General features: G+C 45.1%; 6 protein-coding genes, 1 long non-coding RNA gene and 1 pseudogene across 7 annotated transcripts; 5 read left to right on the plus strand and 3 right to left on the minus strand.

Moving 5' to 3' along the window:
• The first annotated feature begins 58 nt into the window (after positions 1–58).
• On the plus strand, positions 59–4,021 carry LOC108156019 (protein argonaute-2-like). Its single transcript, XM_033389589.1, has 9 exons — positions 59–167; positions 237–296; positions 628–1,406; positions 1,475–1,563; positions 1,644–2,250; positions 2,318–2,662; positions 2,723–3,370; positions 3,440–3,810; positions 3,883–4,021. The coding sequence occupies exons 1-9, from the start codon at positions 152–154 to the stop codon at positions 3,971–3,973; spliced, it is 3,006 nt and encodes a 1,001-aa protein (XP_033245480.1). The 5' UTR covers positions 59–151; the 3' UTR covers positions 3,974–4,021.
• Positions 4,022–4,149: 128 nt separating this feature from the next.
• On the minus strand, positions 4,150–5,747 carry LOC117187263 (annotated as a pseudogene).
• Positions 5,748–5,911: 164 nt separating this feature from the next.
• Positions 5,912–9,916, plus strand: LOC117187261 (protein argonaute-2-like). The gene is made up of 9 exons (XM_033389588.1): positions 5,912–6,037; positions 6,107–6,166; positions 6,498–7,276; positions 7,345–7,433; positions 7,514–8,120; positions 8,188–8,532; positions 8,593–9,240; positions 9,310–9,680; positions 9,753–9,916. Exons 1-9 carry the CDS (start codon positions 6,022–6,024, stop codon positions 9,841–9,843), a joined length of 3,006 nt encoding a protein of 1,001 aa, XP_033245479.1. The 5' UTR covers positions 5,912–6,021; the 3' UTR covers positions 9,844–9,916.
• Positions 9,917–11,003: 1,087 nt separating this feature from the next.
• Positions 11,004–11,757, minus strand: LOC117187265. The gene is made up of 2 exons (XR_004472006.1): positions 11,534–11,757; positions 11,004–11,477 (listed from the first exon to the last, which is right to left on the minus strand). It is a non-coding gene; the product is annotated as an uncharacterized LOC117187265 (long non-coding RNA).
• Positions 11,758–13,748: 1,991 nt separating this feature from the next.
• LOC108157420 (microspherule protein 1-like) lies at positions 13,749–15,286 on the plus strand. The gene is made up of 2 exons (XM_033389941.1): positions 13,749–13,865; positions 13,933–15,286. The coding sequence occupies exon 2, from the start codon at positions 13,962–13,964 to the stop codon at positions 15,126–15,128; it is 1,167 nt and encodes a 388-aa protein (XP_033245832.1). The 5' UTR covers positions 13,749–13,865; positions 13,933–13,961; the 3' UTR covers positions 15,129–15,286.
• A 1,305-nt stretch (positions 15,287–16,591) lies between these two features.
• Positions 16,592–18,414, plus strand: LOC108157419 (luciferin 4-monooxygenase-like). Its single transcript, XM_017289471.2, has 3 exons — positions 16,592–16,796; positions 16,849–17,366; positions 17,420–18,414. Exons 1-3 carry the CDS (start codon positions 16,653–16,655, stop codon positions 18,372–18,374), a joined length of 1,617 nt encoding a protein of 538 aa, XP_017144960.2. The 5' UTR covers positions 16,592–16,652; the 3' UTR covers positions 18,375–18,414.
• A 137-nt stretch (positions 18,415–18,551) lies between these two features.
• LOC117187286 (microspherule protein 1-like) lies at positions 18,552–20,101 on the plus strand. The gene is made up of 2 exons (XM_033389647.1): positions 18,552–18,670; positions 18,738–20,101. Exon 2 carries the CDS (start codon positions 18,767–18,769, stop codon positions 19,931–19,933), a length of 1,167 nt encoding a protein of 388 aa, XP_033245538.1. The 5' UTR covers positions 18,552–18,670; positions 18,738–18,766; the 3' UTR covers positions 19,934–20,101.
• A 235-nt stretch (positions 20,102–20,336) lies between these two features.
• On the minus strand, positions 20,337–22,243 carry LOC108157418 (luciferin 4-monooxygenase-like). The gene is made up of 3 exons (XM_017289469.2): positions 22,052–22,243; positions 21,487–22,004; positions 20,337–21,400 (listed from the first exon to the last, which is right to left on the minus strand). Exons 1-3 carry the CDS (start codon positions 22,193–22,195, stop codon positions 20,422–20,424), a joined length of 1,641 nt encoding a protein of 546 aa, XP_017144958.2. The 5' UTR covers positions 22,196–22,243; the 3' UTR covers positions 20,337–20,421.
• Between the last annotated feature and the right edge of the window lie 191 nt (positions 22,244–22,434).

Below are 22,434 nucleotides of genomic sequence, written 5' to 3' on the forward strand. Positions count from 1 at the left end.
TTTTTTGGTAGCTCTGCACGAATAATTTGGATTAAGACCCTGATTTTTGGTGTGACCTTAAACCAGAACGCACAGAAACTGTTTAACTCCATTATAGTGCAGCAATTCGCAATCAGTTAGTTGCTTTTTTACGCATCAGAATGTCTTAGACATGGGAAAGAAAAATAGTAAGAATACTACAAAATTGTATTATTTAAGTAAGTAACATGCTCCATCCTATTTCATTAAAATCTTAGAATATAAGGAGGCTGAGAAGCCTGTGCCCCCTGCAGCACAGCCACAACAACAACAACAAGGTAAGTGAAATGCACTACAAATACTCACACAACGTATGCAAAAAATCTTCTAGCATCTTCTGTATATGTATGTTGTATATACATACATATACATATGTATGTAACTTCCATTCCTCCGATAAGCTTTGTAAATACATATGTACATACATACGTATGTATGTATGTGTGTTTAAAGACGTTTTCAATATCGGGGGAATCACGAAATTCGCCGAGCCTCTGATGAAATCAATTTCGTGTGGGCTGACATGTGCACGAAAGATTTCACTCCTTTGTTTAGTGGAAAACACTAGTTTTTAATATTTTTCTTGTTTTCCACTAAAATTATGAGCAGCTGCTGGTGCACCGGGTGCTCAGAACAGACCCACCCAACCCGCTAGACCCCCAGCCACTCCCACTCCATCCACAAGCTCCGCCGCTTCTGGGTCCCAACAACAGCAGGGAGGATGGCGAACACAGGACAGTCACCAGGGCGGACAACAAAAAGGACCGCAGCAGCAAGGAGGCAGTCAACAGACAGGACCGCAGCAGCAAGGAGGCGGACAACAGAGAGGACCACCCCAACAGCAGGGCGGCTATCAGCAACGTCCTCAGGGTCAGCAAGCACAGGGGCAATACCGCGGGCCGCCACAACAACAGGGTGGCTATCAGCAACGTCCTCAGGGCCAGCAAGCACAGGGGCAATACCGCGGGCCGCCACAACAACAGGGTGGCTATCAGCAACGTCCTCAGGGCCAGCAAGCACAGGGGCAATACCGCGGGCCGCCACAACAACAGGGTGGCTATCAGCAACGTCCTCAGAGTCAGCAGGGACGGGTCCAAGGAGGCGCGGCTCTGCCGCCTCTCCCAGCAGGCACCATGAAGCGTGGAACTTTGGGAAAACCAGGTCAAGTATCTGTCAATTACCTCGACGTTAACTTGGACAAAATGCCAGCTGTGGCCTACCACTACGATGTGAAGATCACGCCAGAGCGTCCTAAGAAATTCTATCGTCAGGCTTTTGATCAGTACAGAGTTGAACACTTGGGCGGTGCGATTGCCGCATTTGATGGACGTGCATCGGCCTACTCAGCTGTGAAGCTAAAATGCAGCTCCCAGGGCCAAGAAGTGAAAGTAAGTGCTGTTGTGTATTTCGTCGAGCTTGAGGAACCTTTGAAGTGAATATTGCTTTTGCCGTCCAGATATTAGATCGCCACGGCCGTACCCTGACTTACACTCTGGAACTCAAGGAGACAGAGGACACGGAGGTCGATCTGAACTCGCTGAGAAAGTGAGTGAACCGTTATATTGAACCAAATGTGTCGGTAGAGAATCGGCATAATGCAATTATCCATTTTTTTATTTTTGCAGCTATATGAAGAATAAGATATATGACAAACCCATGAGAGCCTTGCAGTGTCTGGAGGTTGTGTTGGCGGCCCCCTGTCATAACACCGCCATACGCGCCGGTCGCTCGTTCTTCAAAAGGTCAGAGCCCGGAAAAGCCTTTGATCTGAACGACGGCTACGAAGCTCTAGTTGGACTCTATCAAACATTTGTGCTTGGCGATCGTCCGTTTGTTAATGTGGACATATCGCACAAGTCCTTTCCGAAGGCCATTACGATCATTGAATATTTAGAGCAGTATCAGCGCCAGAAAATTGACAAAAGCACAAATCTTGACTACAGGCGATACGATATCGAAGCATTCCTAAAGGGCATGAATATAGTATACGATCCGCCTGCCTGTTTTACCAGTGCCCCTCGCGTCTTCAGAGTCAACGGGCTTTCCAAGTTTCCCGCTAGCAGTCAGAAATTTGAGCTGGATGGGAAGCAAACAACAGTTGCAGAGTACTTCCGGTCTCGGAAATATAATTTAATGTATCCGAACCTGCTCTGCTTGCATGTTGGGCCGCCGCTGAAAAACATTTATTTGCCCATCGAACTATGTCGCATTGAGGATGGGCAGGCCCTGAATGTGAGTTCAACAAGTTTCTTTCACTGCAAATAATTTCCTGATTTGATTTCCTTACATCGCATTGCAGCGCAAGGATGGAGCTAATCAGGTGGCGGCCATGATTAAGTATGCTGCCACTTCCACCAACGAGAGGAAGGCCAAGATCATCCACTTGCTCGAATATTTCAAACACAACTTAGATCCGACCATCAGCCACTTTGGCATTCGCTTGGAAAACGACTTCATTGTGGTGCATACACGCACCCTCAATGCGCCCCAGGTTGAGTATAAGAATAACAATTTGGCTTCGGTGAGGAACGGTTCGTGGCGCATGGATCGGATGCAATTCTTTGAACCCAAGCCAAAGCCACATAAATGGGCTATACTCCACGGTAAGACTAACTACATGAGTGTGGTCGATTTTCAGGGCATGGTAAGTTGTGCACGGCTGGAAGCAGAATTTCACTCAGATCCTGACTAATTTTCTTTTCAGATAATTCAGCAGAGTCGCACCGTCAATGTGTGCCTGAATGAGAAGGCCGAGATACGAAATTACAGGGATGAGCGTGACCTGGATTCTCATTTCCATGACTTCAAAAAAAATCAATTTGATTTGGTGTTCGTTATTATACCAAATTCCGGGCCCTTTTATGATGTCGTGAAGCAAAAGGCTGAGCTGCAGCATGGAATTCTCACACAATGCATCAAGGAGATCACAGTCCTGCGTAAATGTAACCTGCAGTGTATTGGCAACGTTTTGCTTAAGGTCAATTCCAAGCTAAACGGAATTAATCACAAGCTAAAGGATGACCCACGCTTTCTGCTAAAGAATGCGATGTTCTTGGGTGCTGATGTAACTCATCCATCGCCAGATCAGCGTGAGATCCCCAGTGTGGTGGGGGTTGCCGCCTCCCATGATCCATTCGGGGCTTCATATAACATGCAATATCGCTTGCAACGCTCTACCTTGGAGGAGATAGAGGACATGGAGTCGATAACTCTTGAGCACTTGCGTGTCTATCATCAGTTCCGCAAATCCTATCCCGAGCATATTGTCTATTATCGTGATGGCGTGAGCGATGGTCAGTTTCCCAAGATCAAAAATGAAGAGTTGAGAGGAATTTCTGCGGCCTGCAGCAAGGTAAGTTGAACTCTTGCCTCCAGAAGCCTCATCATTTTCTATCGCTAATCACCCTTCGTCTCCTTTCAGATGCGCATTAATCCCAAGATCTGCTGCGTCATCGTAGTTAAGCGGCATCATACACGCTTCTTTCCGAACGGAGCTCCATCGCAATACAACAAGTTTAACAATGTTGATCCGGGAACGGTCGTCGATCGCACCATTGTTCATCCCAATGAGATGCAGTTCTTCATGGTCAGCCATCAGTCGATTCAGGGGACGGCCAAGCCGACGCGTTACAATGTGATTGAGAATACGGGCAACTTGGATATAGACTTACTGCAGCAATTAACATACAATCTTTGTCACATGTTTCCCCGTTGCAACCGCGCAGTGTCTTATCCGGCTCCGGCATATCTGGCACATTTGGCTGCGGCACGTGGACGTGTCTATCTCACTGGGTGCGATATTAATGCTATTATTGTTACGTTTATTTGTTCTGACGATATATATCTTGACTGCTTCTCTTACAGCTGCACCAAGTTCCGCACTCCAAAGGAGGAATACGCAAAGCGGTTGATTGTTCCAGAGTTCTTGAAAACGAACCCCATGTATTTCGTGTAGGCAGAACAATAAAACGTTTTTATTGTCAGATAATCTGACTCCACTTAACCCCCCTCTAGTTAAACAGGCGAACACATTGAGTTAAACCGCGGAATATGGTACTGTTTGTTAAAGTTCTATGAATTTTAATAACCACTGGTCGACAATGGGCTAATCGTTCTCTGTCCATAATCGGATATCATGTTTAAACTTTCAACTTTATTTCGAAGTCAAAATAATACAGAAAAGTATATATTATATACTTTAAATATACGGACTTGTTTTAACAAATTCTCGTCTCTTGCTAAAAAGCCAGGGCAATGTAACAGGTAAAACTTTTTTTAATAATTATTGACAAGGCAAAATAGTGTTTCAACCATCAGCCTGACGGAAAAGAAAATTATTCCTTTTGGGCAGTGTTTATATACGGAACTCTCAAAATGTAAGCAGAAGGACCAATAGGTCGAACGTCTGCAACTGGAATTTTCTATTATTTCGAACTAAAACGGGTGGCAGCAGCATTTAGGGAGCACATTACATCCAACTTTGTCCAAGTCCAAGTCTCCATAAGGCATTCGCTTAAGTTGGATAATAGTGGTTCGATTTATGGAAGTGCAACTGTAACTGTATCCATAAATAATAATTAATATTGGTTGACTTTTTACGGCGAAAAAGTAAGTTTGTTGGTAAACAGCGATTCTTTCAACCAATTTCGCAGAGTGTCCTTTCAGTTTTCTGTCCTTGAACCCCAATACATAACAACATTAAAAAAACTATTGTATACTTTTGAGATGTATCTTTTGTGTTTGAAAATCTTTATCTGCGCCTTGGTTCCCGCTACAGATACGATACAAGAATGTTCAAAACAGAAGTGACAAAGTCACTCCCATGCGAAAGGCAACCACCTTGGGGGCCTGATCCACTTGGGCGCCACCGCCCAGCAGCCAGCGCTGATAGAACCAGGCGCTACTGTCGTTGGGATCGGTGAAGGCGGCGGTGAGCACCATCTCCAGCTCCTGCTGCAGCTTTTCCTCGCTCATGGGTCGGTCGCGCTGCTCGTTGGGGTAGAGCGTCGGCAGCAGGAGGCTCCGGTGATGCCAGCTAGAATAGTTTGAAAAGTTAACCTTGATCTTTTCAGTGCAAAAGTCCAGCTCCTGCTCTGCAGGCACGGCCGCCTTGGCGGTCACAAAACGCCGGAAGTCCCAGGTGTGAAAGTTTCGCTCATCGTATTTGAGATACTTGTTGCAGAGCTGCACCTCCCGCTGCCAGTCTGCTTGGGGATTCTGCTCGAGGGTCCAGCAGCGATGATGCCAGGCATTGTATGACTTGGGATTAACCATCAGACACTGTTCTGTGACGTTCAACTCTTGGCCGTACACAGATTGTAGCTTATCTTCCGGTGCAGCAGGTTTTTCCTCCGCCCCTGCTTCCGCCTGGACCTCATCGGACTTCTTGGACTCTGCTTAATTTTCTCCAGCACACACTCTCGACGAATGTTCCACAGCGTGGTCACGTCCGGATTGCGATGCAGGATTTGCACCGTCAGGCCAAGCATTTCGTCATCGAGTTCTCCTGCATCGCGCTTCTTGAGTATCCGTCCCATGGCCGCCCATGGCCGCCCAGTCCCGCACCTTCAGCGCATGTTCCTTCTTCTTGCGCTCCCGCTCCTCCTCGGTGGTGCGCACTTTCACACGGCCATGCATCGTATTTTGTTAATAAATTTTAAATTTCTTTCAAAAAAATTAACAAAAAACTAGTCAGCAGCTGGGATGGGATCAGTGTGACCGTGGACTTAAATATACCGAAACATACCGTCTCATTTAAGAAATATACCGTAAATATACTGAAAATAAGACGGTATGTTTCGGTATATTTCTGAGGGTCGGTCAGATTTTTGCTAAATTCTTTGTGAACATTTTTTTTTGGTAGCTCTGCACGAATAATTTGGATTAAGACCCTGATTTTTGGTGTGACCTTAAACCAGAACGCACAGAAACTGTTTAACTGCATTATAGTGCAGCAATTCGCAATCAGTTAGTTGCTTTTTTACGCATCAGAAAGTCTTAGACATGGGAAAGAAAAATAGTAAGAATACTACAAAATTGTATTATTTAAGTAAGTAACATGCTCCATCCTATTTCATTAAAATCTTAGAATATAAGGAGGCTGAGAAGCCTGTGCCCCCTGCAGCACAGCCACAACAACAACAACAAGGTAAGTGAAATGCACTACAAATACTCACACAACGTATGCAAAAAATCTTCTAGCATCTTCTGTATATGTATGTTGTATATACATACATATACATATGTATGTAACTTCCATTCCTCCGATAAGCTTTGTAAATACATATGTACATACATACGTATGTATGTATGTGTGTTTAAAGACGTTTTCAATATCGGGGGAATCACGAAATTCGCCGAGCCTCTGATGAAATCAATTTCGTGTGGGCTGACATGTGCACGAAAGATTTCACTCCTTTGTTTAGTGGAAAACACTAGTTTTTAATATTTTTCTTGTTTTCCACTAAAATTATGAGCAGCTGCTGGTGCACCGGGTGCTCAGAACAGACCCACTCAACCCGCTAGACCCCCAGCCACTCCCACTCCATCCACAAGCTCCGCCGCTTCTGGGTCCCAACAACAGCAGGGAGGATGGCGAACACAGGACAGTCACCAGGGCGGACAACAAAAAGGACCGCAGCAGCAAGGAGGCAGTCAACAGACAGGACCGCAGCAGCAAGGAGGCGGACAACAGAGAGGACCACCCCAACAGCAGGGCGGCTATCAGCAACGTCCTCAGGGTCAGCAAGCACAGGGGCAATACCGCGGGCCGCCACAACAACAGGGTGGCTATCAGCAACGTCCTCAGGGCCAGCAAGCACAGGGGCAATACCGCGGGCCGCCACAACAACAGGGTGGCTATCAGCAACGTCCTCAGGGTCAGCAAGCACAGGGGCAATACCGCGGGCCGCCACAACAACAGGGTGGCTATCAGCAACGTCCTCAGAGTCAGCAGGGACGGGTCCAAGGAGGCGCGGCTCTGCCGCCTCTCCCAGCAGGCACCATGAAGCGTGGAACTTTGGGAAAACCAGGTCAAGTATCTGTCAATTACCTCGACGTTAACTTGGACAAAATGCCAGCTGTGGCCTACCACTACGATGTGAAGATCACGCCAGAGCGTCCTAAGAAATTCTATCGTCAGGCTTTTGATCAGTACAGAGTTGAACACTTGGGCGGTGCGATTGCCGCATTTGATGGACGTGCATCGGCCTACTCAGCTGTGAAGCTAAAATGCAGCTCCCAGGGCCAAGAAGTGAAAGTAAGTGCTGTTGTGTATTTCGTCGAGCTTGAGGAACCTTTGAAGTGAATATTGCTTTTGCCGTCCAGATATTAGATCGCCACGGCCGTACCCTGACTTACACTCTGGAACTCAAGGAGACAGAGGACACGGAGGTCGATCTGAACTCGCTGAGAAAGTGAGTGAACCGTTATATTGAACCAAATGTGTCGGTAGAGAATCGGCATAATGCAATTATCCATTTTTTTATTTTTGCAGCTATATGAAGAATAAGATATATGACAAACCCATGAGAGCCTTGCAGTGTCTGGAGGTTGTGTTGGCGGCCCCCTGTCATAACACCGCCATACGCGCCGGTCGCTCGTTCTTCAAAAGGTCAGAGCCCGGAAAAGCCTTTGATCTGAACGACGGCTACGAAGCTCTAGTTGGACTCTATCAAACATTTGTGCTTGGCGATCGTCCGTTTGTTAATGTGGACATATCGCACAAGTCCTTTCCGAAGGCCATTACGATCATTGAATATTTAGAGCAGTATCAGCGCCAGAAAATTGACAAAAGCACAAATCTTGACTACAGGCGATACGATATCGAAGCATTCCTAAAGGGCATGAATATAGTATACGATCCGCCTGCCTGTTTTACCAGTGCCCCTCGCGTCTTCAGAGTCAACGGGCTTTCCAAGTTTCCCGCTAGCAGTCAGAAATTTGAGCTGGATGGGAAGCAAACAACAGTTGCAGAGTACTTCCGGTCTCGGAAATATAATTTAATGTATCCGAACCTGCTCTGCTTGCATGTTGGGCCGCCGCTAAAAAACATTTATTTGCCCATCGAACTATGTCGCATTGAGGATGGGCAGGCCCTGAATGTGAGTTCAACAAGTTTCTTTCACTGCAAATAATTTCCTGATTTGATTTCCTTACATCGCATTGAAGCGCAAGGATGGAGCTAATCAGGTGGCGGCCATGATTAAGTATGCTGCCACTTCCACCAACGAGAGGAAGGCCAAGATCATCCACTTGCTCGAATATTTCAAACACAACTTAGATCCGACCATCAGCCACTTTGGCATTCGCTTGGAAAACGACTTCATTGTGGTGCATACACGCACCCTCAATGCGCCCCAGGTTGAGTATAAGAATAACAATTTGGCTTCGGTGAGGAACGGTTCGTGGCGCATGGATCGGATGCAATTCTTTGAACCCAAGCCAAAGCCACATAAATGGGCTATACTCCACGGTAAGACTAACTACATGAGTGTGGTCGATTTTCAGGGCATGGTAAGTTGTGCACGGCTGGAAGCAGAATTTCACTCAGATCCTGACTAATTTTCTTTTCAGATAATTCAGCAGAGTCGCACCGTCAATGTGTGCCTGAATGAGAAGGCCGAGATACGAAATTACAGGGATGAGCGTGACCTGGATTCTCATTTCCATGACTTCAAAAAAAATCAATTTGATTTGGTGTTCGTTATTATACCAAATTCCGGGCCCTTTTATGATGTCGTGAAGCAAAAGGCTGAGCTGCAGCATGGAATTCTCACACAATGCATCAAGGAGATCACAGTCCTGCGTAAATGTAACCTGCAGTGTATTGGCAACGTTTTGCTTAAGGTCAATTCCAAGCTAAACGGAATTAATCACAAGCTAAAGGATGACCCACGCTTTCTGCTAAAGAATGCGATGTTCTTGGGTGCTGATGTAACTCATCCATCGCCAGATCAGCGTGAGATCCCCAGTGTGGTGGGGGTTGCCGCCTCCCATGATCCATTCGGGGCTTCATATAACATGCAATATCGCTTGCAACGCTCTACCTTGGAGGAGATAGAGGACATGGAGTCGATAACTCTTGAGCACTTGCGTGTCTATCATCAGTTCCGCAAATCCTATCCCGAGCATATTGTCTATTATCGTGATGGCGTGAGCGATGGTCAGTTTCCCAAGATCAAAAATGAAGAGTTGAGAGGAATTTCTGCGGCCTGCAGCAAGGTAAGTTGAACTCTTGCCTCCAGAAGCCTCATCATTTTCTATCGCTAATCACCCTTCGTCTCCTTTCAGATGCGCATTAATCCCAAGATTTGCTGCGTCATCGTAGTTAAGCGGCATCATACACGCTTCTTTCCGAACGGAGCTCCATCGCAATACAACAAGTTTAACAATGTTGATCCGGGAACGGTCGTCGATCGCACCATTGTTCATCCCAATGAGATGCAGTTCTTCATGGTCAGCCATCAGTCGATTCAGGGGACGGCCAAGCCGACGCGTTACAATGTGATTGAGAATACGGGCAACTTGGATATAGACTTACTGCAGCAATTAACATACAATCTTTGTCACATGTTTCCCCGTTGCAACCGCGCAGTGTCTTATCCGGCTCCGGCATATCTGGCACATTTGGCTGCGGCACGTGGACGTGTCTATCTCACTGGGTGCGATATTAATGCTATTATTGTTACGTTTATTTGTTCTGACGATATATATCTTGACTGCTTCTCTTACAGCTGCACCAAGTTCCGCACTCCAAAGGAGGAATACGCAAAGCGGTTGATTGTTCCAGAGTTCTTGAAAACGAACCCCATGTATTTCGTGTAGGCAGAACAATAAAACGTTTTTATTTTCAGATAATCTGACTCTATATCATCTATACCAAAATATTCCATAAGTATACCGATGAAAAAGCGAACTTTACCCACTTAACCCCCCTCTAGTTAAACAGGCGAACACATTGAGTTAAACCGCGGAATATGGTACTGTTTGTTAAAGTTCTATGAATTTTAATAACCACTGGTCGACAATGGGCTATTCGTTCTCTGTCCATAATCGGATATCATGTTTAAACTTTCAACTTTATTTCGAAGTCAAAATAATACAGAAAAGTATATATTATATACTTTAAATATACGGACTTGTTTTAACAAATTCTCGTCTCTTGCTAAAAAGCCAGGACAATGTAACAGGTAAAACTTTTTTTAATAATTATTGACAAGGCAAAATAGTGTTTCAACCATCAGCCTGACGGAAAAGAAAATTATTCCTTTTGGGCAGTGTTTATATACGGAACTCTCAAAATGTAAGCAGAAGGACCAATAGGTCGAACGTCTGCAACTGGAATTTTCTATTATTTCGAACTAAAACGGGTGGCAGCAGCATTTAGGGAGCACATTACATCCAACTTTGTCCAAGTCCAAGTCTCCATAAGGCATTCGCTTAAGTTGGATAATAGTGGTTCGATTTATGGAAGTTCAACTGTAACTGTATCCATAAATAATAATTAATATTGGTTGACTTTTTACGGCGAAAAAGTAAGTTTGTTGGTAAACAGCGATTCTTTCAACCAATTTCGCAGTGTCCTTTCAGTTTTCTGTCCTTGAACCCCAATACATAACAACATTAAAAAAACTATTGTATACTTTTGAGATGTATCTTTTGTGTTTGAAAATCTTTATCTGCGCCTTGGTTCCCGCTACAGATACGATACAAGAATGTTCAAAACAGAAGTGACAAACGAACTGAAAGACGCAGCTTTTCCATTGTTCTGGCATGGAAAATTTCCTCGGATTCTTGGGGGAATTTCAATGTAGTACGTACATATGTATATTATTTTGAATTGGATACATATGTCTGCCCAGATCAGTATGAAAGAAGCGTCTATATATAGCTGTAATTTTCGATATCGATTGTGCCCATATTGATATCCAGAACCCATTGTATGCATCTTTCACAATAGGGGTCAGGTGTTTTTGATTGACTAGTGAAATGACTTTACTACCAGAAGATCGATCCTATATAAGCCCCGAAACCCGATTGATCCTACAGTTTAAATCGAACATTCGACACGAGTCTTTTGAGAATGAAGGTTATTTTGGTTTTGGCTTGTCTGGCACTTTATGTGGCCCACACCTCTAGCCAGGTCAACTGACGTGGACGTCCCGGTAAGTGAAGATCAGTTCAGTTTCGAGCTTATCAACTTACAGGACATTATTTCTATGTTTCTGTAGCGATCCAGGCATGCACTGGCGGCCGGCATGAAGGCCACAACCGAAATAGGTCCTGTCCAGCGAGATTCATGCCCGTAATGTGGTGGTACAACCCACGCGTCAGGGACTGCCAAACGATGAGGTACTTGGGCTGTGGGGGCAACAACAACCGCTACTGCTCTCTCGCCGACTGTCGTCGTCAGTGCATACGCCGCTAGATACCCGCTCCGTTCCATCCTGATGCTGATGCTGATCCTTTCTTTTGATGAGCGCTTTTGATATAAAATAAATAATACACTACTCACGCAAATTTATTGGGATTATCGTTAGTGATCTGCTCATGTGCGCGCCACTGTTTGTAGATGGTCAAGCATGACCATTTATCAGAAAGAACATGCTCCAAAAAATACTTAAAACAACACAATACGAGTATAGCACAAGAATGGAATAGCAATGGATATCGAGTACCCGAGTCGCAATAGTTATTTGGATCTTAGTTCTGTAAACTTTTAATAGCACGGTTTTATTATATGTTCTTCTTTCTTGATCGGCGTATTCGAATGAATGTGTGTTGGCATATCGATACTTGTCGAGGACAAGTATCGATATATTGAGTACATTGGTATTTCTTATAATACTATCGATGAGTAAATCTTAAACTAATATTCAAATCTTATAAACTAATATTCATATCTTACAGTTCTTTAAATTAGCTTTCGGAAATTTGACAGCAGAAAATACCATTGACTGATACATTTTCCATTCAATTGACTCGACGAAATTTTGGCACCGGGGAGAATTTCGTCATCTTTAATGAATCAAAGAGTTCCTGGGATTCCCATCCGCAAGAACAGACATTGTTCTCATAGACAATGCCTTTCTCTTCACCGCACGAGTGTTTTGAATTCCAGGGAACTCCACAGAGAAATCAAGGGAATCAATCTACTAATTTCCGTTCTCTAAATGATTCATTTACATGAAGCGTTATGCGCTTTTCGCACCAGCAAGATTCATATCCCTTGAAGTCCAATTTTTATGCATTTGTTGGTTAGTGGATTATAGACGGGTTTTCATTCTTTTTTCACTTCCGTTGTCTTTTCTTTCCAGGGTCCCTCGCATCTCATTTTGGGTTACCTATAACACAAGAAAGATGCGATAAGCCTGAAGAACTAAAGAGAAGATCCACCTTCCAGGCTTTCCTTTAGACCTGAATGCGACAGCCAGAAGCACCTCCAAATACAGCACAATGCTCACGAAGATTAGCGTGGAAGTATGACAATGCGCAGGGAGCTCAATCAGAAATCATGGATTCAACTAGCGATTTAATGGTGGATGCATTCATTACATCAGTATTCGTCCAGTCTTACTCTATTGCCATTTTAATTTGTCCTTGACAGGGAGGATACCACAGAGGTTCTTAATGGGATTCAGGTATACACTGTGCACTCACGCGTTGTACTGTTGTTAAACTTACTTTTAATATCCATATCTGATGAACACTATTAAACAGAATTAGTCCAACTCCAACGCATGTTCTTTAATTCGGACATTGTTATTCAACTAAAATCAGCTTTTTTGTAACGGAATTAGCACGCTGACACAAGGTGGCTGCTGGCAAGACGAAGCATAGACGGCGCTGCATGCTGTTTTCTTTAGTTGCATCGGCCACAACTTCAAATTGTTTTTATTAATTCAAAATCTTTGTTTTTATATAAAACCAATTAAACAATTAACGATTTTTTTAATAACAGTCGACAAACCCATATGTATTTTAACAATCAGTTCGACAATTATTATTATATATTATGTATATTATTATATTATACAATAAAATTCCCACACGTTCTCTCGCCTGGAAGGTTCAAAATATTTATGAAATACGCCCAGTAATTGCAAAGGTCTGTCTTTGTTTGTCGGTCCGAACGTTACTACGCTACTGTAATATATACACAGTATCTCAACACGCTCAGTATTTTAGTTCTATAAAAAGGACTTCGAGCACAAATTGCCAACAGTTGAAACACATCGTTTAAGCTAACAGCTTGGACAATGCCGTATGATCCGCAAATCACCTACGATGATATGCTCAAGGTGTGGAGTGGAGGCGAAAGAGAGAACTGCAGTCAATGGCGATGAGGCTGCAGCCTCTGTGGTGAAGAGGCACGGAACCAATCTGGCCGCCCAGGACGTTTTGGACTTTGTAAAGGAACATATTGTTGCCCAGTATAAACTATTAAATGCTGGAGTCATCATTGTAGATGATCTGAAGCGAAGTGGAAATGGGAAAACCAATCGACGCGCCAACAAGGATCACTTTCTGAATGTTCAGAAGATCAAGTAGCTTAAATCCCTAAGCGAGAGAAGGGAGAAACAAAAAAAAAACTTAATAATATACCAAGAACCAAGTCCAACACTTTATCCTTTGTATATTTGATAATTTATCAACACTAAAACCTATTTTATCGATTAATGAGCTGATTTGACAACTTTGACATTTGACAACGTCATTTTATTGATGAATAAGATGACTTGACAACCTTACTGCAGAAATAAAAGGGCTGGTGTGGCAGAAGAAAACCAAATTGGAATAAAAACACTAAATAGTGGTACTCCCATCAGACAAACTCTAAAGTGAAGGTAAATATGGCACTTTTCGGACTCTTTTATTGCATTTGTAAATTTGTTTCTCTAATTTTTTTACAAGGAAAACGGCTTAGCTTTTTTTTGTGCAAAATGTCGCTGTCAAAGTTTAAACGTGAGGATATGGAATTTGTACCCAATGGGAACGTGATGGAACTCCGTCCAATGCAGCAACTTCGACGAGCCAAGATTGATGCGGCCGCCCTCAAGGGGGGTCGCAAGCTCCGCAAGGATGAAGAGCCAAGGGCCCAAATGGTCGGCCGCTGGAAGCCCATTGATGACCTGGCCCTGTTGACTGCCATGGATCGGGTGAACAATGTTAAGATTGTGCATCGTGTATGCAAATTCTCGTGCATGTTCTCGCTCAAGGAGGTCCATCAGCGTTGGAAGGCACTGCTCTACTCGCCCATGGATTCGCAGACGGCCATGACGGCCATCGAGAATCTACACCCGGAGACGGTGGCCACCGTTAGGGCTAATACGGTACTCAGTCCCGAGGAGGAGGAAGTAATCATGAGCATCAAGAGCTCGGAATCCCCCTCACTGGCAAAGTTTCAGGAGCTGATCGATCAGAATGCTGCCATCTTTTTGCGTGAACGAACGGCCCAATATCTGCAAACTTACTGGCGCGAGCTCCGCAAGTATATGCTGCTGCCTGATCAGGTGATTGCGCCGGGCGAAGAGGCGTCCTATCTGCAGAGCTTCTCCGAGGCCGAGGCGGAGGCTTTTAATGTCAATGTCCACGAGCCCATCGACGAGGCCCTGGACGCCGAGCTGGAGCTTCAGAACCGTCGCAATAGGCGCTCCATTCGGTTGTTGGAGAACGAAATAACTCGTATGTCCGTCCTGGTGGACTGTGGTCGTGGTCCTCGAGACCTGGACAACAATACGATTGCCTGTTTGTGCGGCCATCGGGTGCGCTTTCTGATACAACATCCGGAGATCAACTTTGGGCGCGACGGTAACGAAGGTTCCGATTGGAAGGTGGATGTGAACCTGGCCCTGGAGGGTCCGGCCGAGAAGGTGTCACGTCTGCAGGGCACCATTAAGCTGCGCAACGATGGCATCATCTTCATTGCCAATGTGGGCAAGCGGACCATCTTTGTGCAGGGCGAACCCCTGCTTACGAGTCACAAGACACGGCTCGACGACAATATGTTGGTGGAGATATGCGGCCTTACCTTTACGTTCATCATTAACCCCAATGCCATCGATGCCGTACGCACGCAGTGCGCCAAGACATCGGAGCCGTTGAAGTAACAGAATCGATACAGGACCTGATCTGAGGAAGAGCCAATTAAATTTGTTGGTTAATGCGGGGTGGGGGATCTCTCTGCGATATCTCTTAACTTTACTAGAATTTCTGATGATAGAAATAAAGAGGAAGCACTATCGCTACTTATGTTCCTTAAATTAAATATATGTAAATTCAATTATTATTTAAATTTAATTATTTAATTCTGGCACTCCGTTTATCCTATTTCCATGTAATGACCCATTTGATTGGAATTTTAAAATATTTTATCTGTTTCCATTTTTCTGATATTGATTTGTATTCCGCTACAACAGTCTCATCTTCATCCTGCTCCCACCAACACCAGCCGTTATATCTCGTTCCTCTCCGACATAGGAGTTCCTTGAAGATTTTTGTTCATCATATTGATTAAAAGTCTTAGGTCTTGTATTTGCTCTTCAAGATACATACTTAGACGCAAACCACCACAAAAATAAAAATACAATCCCGATCACTATATCGATTGTTCTCCGAACGCCCTCTTATTGGTGATTTCCAGGAAGTGAGCTTTGGTCACATGTCGATTAGTTTTTCCAGTGGCACTGCGCTTCAGATCATCTACAATGATGGCTCCTGCGTTCAGTTTCTTGTACTTGGCATCGATGGACTGGTTTACGTAGTCCACAACATCCTGGGCGTGCAGTTCAGAGCCATGCCGCTTCACCACAGAAGCTGCGGCCTCATCCCCATTGACTGCATCCCAAACCCCGAAGACACAGACCTCGGCTACATTCTGCATCTGGGAGATGACTGTCTCTATCTCGTTGGGATAATACATGATGTTGTGGTACTTTAGCATGTCCTTTTGCCGATCAATTATGTATAGGAAGCCATCTTCGTCCATATACCCCAGATATCCAGTATGCAGCCAATTCTCTGAGTCCCGAATTATGAGAGTCTCTTCTGGGTTCCCATAATAACCCGACCAATTCTGACCATTGAGAAAGCAGACTTGACCCGTTTCGTTTGGTCCCAGGGCCCCACCCTGTTCATTGATTATCTTTAGACTTTTTTTGTAACGGAATTAGCACGCTGACACAAGGTGGCTGCTGGCAAGACGAAGCATAGATGGCGCTGCATGCTGTTTTCTTTAGTTGCATCGGCCACAACTTCAAATTGTTTTTATTAATTCAAAATCTTTGTTTTTTTTATATAAAACCAATTAAACAATTAACGATTTTTTTAATAACAGTCGACAAACCCATATGTATTTTAACAATCAGATCGACAATTATTATTATATATTATGTATATTATTATATTATACAATAAAATTCCCACACGTTCTCTCGCCTGGAAGGTTCAAAATATTTATGAAATACGCCCAGTAATTGCAAAGGTCTGTCTTTGTTTGTCTGTCCGAACGTTACTACGCTACTGTAATATATACACAGTATCTCAACACGCTCAGTATTTTAGTTCTATAAAAAGGACTTCGAGCACAAATTGCCAACAGTTGAAACACATCGTTTAAGCTAACAGCTGAGACAATGCCGTATGATCCGCAAATCACCTACGATGATATGCTCAAGGTGTGGAGTGGAGGCGAAAGAGAGAACTATTTCGCACCTCACCTTTCCATTGGGGAGATCATCTTCCGGGAGATGGAAAGGCATCCGAAGCTCATTGCACAGGTATGCTGTTACGAGGAATCGAATTCCACTATTAACTAAACTAACCTTCCAGATCTCAGCCACTGAGAAGACGGTGCTGACTCGGGAGGAGGTGCGTTTCAATGCGATGCGTGTGGCCACCTATATGCGAGGACTTGGCCTAAAGCAATGTGATATTGTGGGCCTCATAGCCAGGAACACCACGCACCTGGTGGCCGTGGCCTACGCCTGCTTTTTCAATGGAATGCCGTTCCACTCTATGAACATCTCCTACGAGCAGGACACCATTGAGAAGCTGCTTAGCATTACCAGACCCCGTCTAATATTCTGCGACGGTGATGAGTACGAGAGAGTTCTGGCAGCCACTGAGCACATCAAGCTGGACACCACAATCATAACCATGCGAAACCACCCCTCGGGATCCCTGCGGATTCAGGATATCCTGGCAACACCCATTGAGGATAACTTCCAGCCAGCACTTCTGGAGCAGGGCCCCGATCAGACCTTGGCCATTCTCTGTTCCTCAGGAACCACGGGCGTTCCCAAGGCGGTTACTGCAACCAACAGTCACAATTGCATATTCCCCGGCTTGTAAGTCCATCGGAATGGTTGACTAGCTCACCATTGACTGTCTCCTCTCGCAGCCTCGTCACCACCGATGTTGTTCAGTACACGCACAGCACCGTGGATTGGTTTTCGGGCCTTTCCTCCATAATCAACGCTGGAGTTTTCAGCACTACAAATGTTATTGCTGACAATGATTTTGATCCCGCCTTCATGTGTCGTATGGTCCAGGAATACAAGATCGGGTTGGTCTTTCAATGTCCTTCCCACATGGCAATGCTGGCGAACTGCCCGGAATTCGAAGACGCTGACCTGTCGAGCATAAAGCATTGCATTTTTGGTGGCTCCCGGTGCTCCCTGGATGTTCAGAATCGTGTCCGAAGCCGCCTCAAGGGAGATCTGATCTTTAGCTATTCCATAACAGAGCTGAATAGCACGGGCACCTTGAACCTTCACTTTGATGAAAAGCCCAACTCAGTGGGTTGTCTAGTCGCTGGCAACAAAATCAAGATAATCGATGAAGAGGGTGTGGCTCTGGGTCCAAATAAAGTGGGTGAAGTGTGTCTCTTCAATGGCCAGCATTGGTCTGGCTACTATGGCAATCCCGAGGAGACGCTTATGATTCGCGACTCTCAAAAGTGGTTTCACACCGGAGATTTGGGCTACGTTGATGAAGATGGCTTCTTGTTTATAGATGATCGCAAAAAGGACATGCTCAAGTACCACAACATCATGTACTATCCCAACGAGATAGAGACAGTTATCTCCCAGATGCCTAACGTTTCCGAGGTCTGTGTATTTGGCATTTGGAATGCAGTCAATGGCGATGAGGCTGCAGCCTCTGTGGTGAAGAGGCACGGAACCAATCTGGCCGCCCAGGACGTTTTGGACTTTGTAAAGGAACATATTGATGCCCAGTATAAACTATTAAATGCTGGAGTCATCATTGTAGATGATCTGAAGCGAAGTGGAAATGGGAAAACCAATCGACGCGCCAACAAGGATCACTTTCTGAATGTTCAGAAGATCAAGTAGCTTAAATCCCTAAGCGAGAGAAGGGAGAAACAAAAAAAAAACTTAATAATATACCAAGAACCAAGTCCAACACTTTATCCTTTATATATTTGATAATTTATCAACACTAAAACCTATTTTATCGATTAATGAGCTGATTTGACAACTTTGACATTTGACAACGTCATTTTATTGATGAATAAGATGACTTGACAACCTTACTGCAGAAATAAAAGGGCTGGTGTGGCAGAAGAAAACCAAATTGGAATAAAAACACTAAATAGTGGTACTCCCATCAGACAAACTCTAAAGTGAAGGTAAATATGGCACTTTTCGGACTCTTTTATTGCATTTGTAAATTTGTTTCTCTAATTTTTTTACAAGGAAAACGGCTTAGCTTTTTTTTGTGCAAAATGTCGCTGTCAAAGTTTAAACGTGAGGATATGGAATTTGTACCCAATGGGAACGTGATGGAACTCCGTCCAATGCAGCAACTTCGACGAGCCAAGATTGATGCGGCCGCCCTCAAGGGGGGTCGCAAGCTCCGCAAGGATGAAGAGCCAAGGGCCCAAATGGTCGGCCGCTGGAAGCCCATTGATGACCTGGCCCTGTTGACTGCCATGGATCGGGTGAACAATGTTAAGATTGTGCATCGTGTATGCAAATTCTCGTGCATGTTCTCGCTCAAGGAGGTCCATCAGCGTTGGAAGGCACTGCTCTACTCGCCCATGGATTCGCAGACGGCCATGACGGCCATCGAGAATCTACACCCGGAGACGGTGGCCACCGTTAGGGCTAATACGGTACTCAGTCCCGAGGAGGAGGAAGTAATCATGAGCATCAAGAGCTCGGAATCCCCCTCACTGGCAAAGTTTCAGGAGCTGATCGATCAGAATGCTGCCATCTTTTTGCGTGAACGAACGGCCCAATATCTGCAAACTTACTGGCGCGAGCTCCGCAAGTATATGCTGCTGCCTGATCAGGTGATTGCGCCGGGCGAAGAGGCGTCCTATCTGCAGAGCTTCTCCGAGGCCGAGGCGGAGGCTTTTAATGTCAATGTCCACGAGCCCATCGACGAGGCCCTGGACGCCGAGCTGGAGCTTCAGAACCGTCGCAATAGGCGCTCCATTCGGTTGTTGGAGAACGAAATAACTCGTATGTCCGTCCTGGTGGACTGTGGTCGTGGTCCTCGAGACCTGGACAACAATACGATTGCCTGTTTGTGCGGCCATCGGGTGCGCTTTCTGATACAACATCCGGAGATCAACTTTGGGCGCGACGGTAACGAAGGTTCCGATTGGAAGGTGGATGTGAACCTGGCCCTGGAGGGTCCGGCCGAGAAGGTGTCACGTCTGCAGGGCACCATTAAGCTGCGCAACGATGGCATCATCTTCATTGCCAATGTGGGCAAGCGGACCATCTTTGTGCAGGGCGAACCCCTGCTTACGAGTCACAAGACACGGCTCGACGACAATATGTTGGTGGAGATATGCGGCCTTACCTTTACGTTCATCATTAACCCCAATGCCATCGATGCCGTACGCACGCAGTGCGCCAAGACATCGGAGCCGTTGAAGTAACAGAATCGATACAGGACCTGATCTGAGGAAGAGCCAATTAAATTTGTTGGTTAATGCGGGGTGGGGGATCTCTCTGCGATATCTCTTAACTTTACTAGAATTTCTGATGATAGAAATAAAGAGGAAGCACTATCGCTACTTATGTTCCTTAAATTAAATATATGTAAATTCAATTATTATTTAAATTTAATTATTTAATTCTGGCACTCCGTTTATCCTATTTCCATGTAATGACCCATTTGATTGGAATTTTAAAATATTTTATCTGCTTCCATTTTTCTGATATTGATTTGTATTCCGCTACAACAGTCTCATCTTCATCCTGCTCCCACCAACACCAGCCGTTATATCTCGTTCCTCTCCGACATAGGAGTTCCTTGAAGATTTTTGTTCATCATATTGATTAAAAGTCTTAGGTCTTGTATTTGCTCTTCAAGATACATACTTAGACGCAAACCACCACAAAAATAAAAATACAATCCCGATTACTATATCGATTGTTCTCCGAACGCCCTCTTATTGGTGATTTCCAGGAAGTGAGCTTTGGTCGCATGTCGATTAGTTTTTCCATTGGCACTGCGCTTCAGATCATCTACAATGATGGCTCCTGCGTTCAGTTTCTTGTACTTGGCATCGATGGACTGGTTTACGTAGTCCACAACATCCTGGGCGTGCAGTTCAGAGCCATGCCGCTTCACCACAGAAGCTGCGGCCTCATCCCCATTGACTGCATCCCAAACCCCGAAGACACAGACCTCGGCTACATTCTGCATCTGGGAGATGACTGTCTCTATCTCGTTGGGATAATACATGATGTTGTGGTACTTTAGCATGTCCTTTTGCCGATCAATTATGTATAGGAAGCCATCTTCGTCCATATAGCCCAGATCTCCAGTATGCAGCCACTTCTCTGAGTCCCGAATTATGAGAGTCTCTTCTGGGTTCCCATAATAACCCGACCAATTCTGACCATTGAGAAAGCAGACTTGACCCGTTTCGTTTGGTCCCAGGGCCCCACCCTGTTCATTGATTATCTTTAGATTGATTCCTTTTATCGGGCGACCCACGGAGTTGGGTTTTTCGTCAAAGTGAAGATTAGTACAGCCCACGCTGTTCAGCTCTGTTACAGCGTACGCAAAGTGCAGGCAGTCGTGGCTAAGGCGACTACGTATTCGATTCTGAACCTTCAAGGAGCAGTTGGATCCACCGTAAATGTAGAACCGAATGCCTGACAGATCACATGTTTCGAATTCCGGACAGTTGGCCAGCATGGCCATGTGTGAAGGACATTGAAAGATGAATGTTATCTTGTATTCTTTGATCATACGACACAGGAGAGCAGGATCGAAAACATTGTCGGCAATAATGCTAGTTGTGCTGAATACCCCGGCGCTAATGATGGTTATAAGACCCGATATCCAATCTAGGGTGCTGTGTGTATATTGCACATCATTGGAGGTTAGACGACTGTGATGCAACGCAATATATAACAGATGAGTTGGAATAGTACTAGTTCAATTGAAATCTGCATATGCTTGTTCTTGTCTACTTACAAAAAGGTCAAAAGAACCTGTTGACTGTTTGTAATCGTGACTGCCTTTGGAACGCCCGTGGTCCCCGAGGAGCAGAGAATGGCCAAGGTCTGATCGGGGCCCTGCTCCAGAAGTGCTGGCTGGAAGTTATCCTCAATGGGTGTTGCCAGGATATCCTGAATCCGCAGGGATCCCGAAGGGTGATTTCGCATGGTTATGATTGTGGTCTCCAGCTTGATGTGCTCGGTGGCTGCCAGAACTCTCTCGTACTCATCCCCATCGCAGAAGATCAGACGGGGTCTGGTAATGCTGAACAGCTTCTCTATGGTGTCCTGCTCGTAGGAGATGTTCAGGGAGTGGAACGGCATTCCATTGAAAAAGCAGGCGTAGGCCACGGCCACCAGGTGCGTGGTGTTCCTGGCTATGAGGCCCACAATATCACATTGCTTTAGGCCAAGTCCTCGCATATAGGTGGCCACACGCATCGCATTAAAACGCACCTCCTCCCGTGTCAACACGGTCTTCTCAGTGGCTGAGATCTGGAAGATTAGTTAATAGTGGAATTCGATTCCTCGTAACAGCATACCTGTGCAATGAGTGTCGGATGCCTTTCCATCTCCCGGAAGATGATCTCCCCAATGGAAAGGTGCGGAGCGAAATAGTTCGCTCTTTCGCCCCCACTCCACACCTTGAGCGTATCATCGTAGGTGATTTCCGGGCCGTACGGCATGCTGCGATCGATCAGTTATCGGTATAGTTCCAAAACTGCTTCCGTATCGTGCCTGAGGTTCCTTTTATAGAATAATCGAACAGCTGAACTGACGATCGTTGCGGGGGGCGTGTTTTAACCGGTACAAACCTTCAAACGTGCGCTTGCAAAATGGAATTCAAAACTTACAACATTCTTCCACGTTGAGGGCACACGTGTAGGGCAGGGCTATAATGTTTTATTTCCCAGGATATAGAAAT

The sequence above is a fragment of the Drosophila miranda genome, chromosome 2 (genome assembly GCF_003369915.1).
Source record: "Drosophila miranda strain MSH22 chromosome 2, D.miranda_PacBio2.1, whole genome shotgun sequence".
Taxonomy (NCBI): domain Eukaryota; kingdom Metazoa; phylum Arthropoda; class Insecta; order Diptera; family Drosophilidae; genus Drosophila; species Drosophila miranda.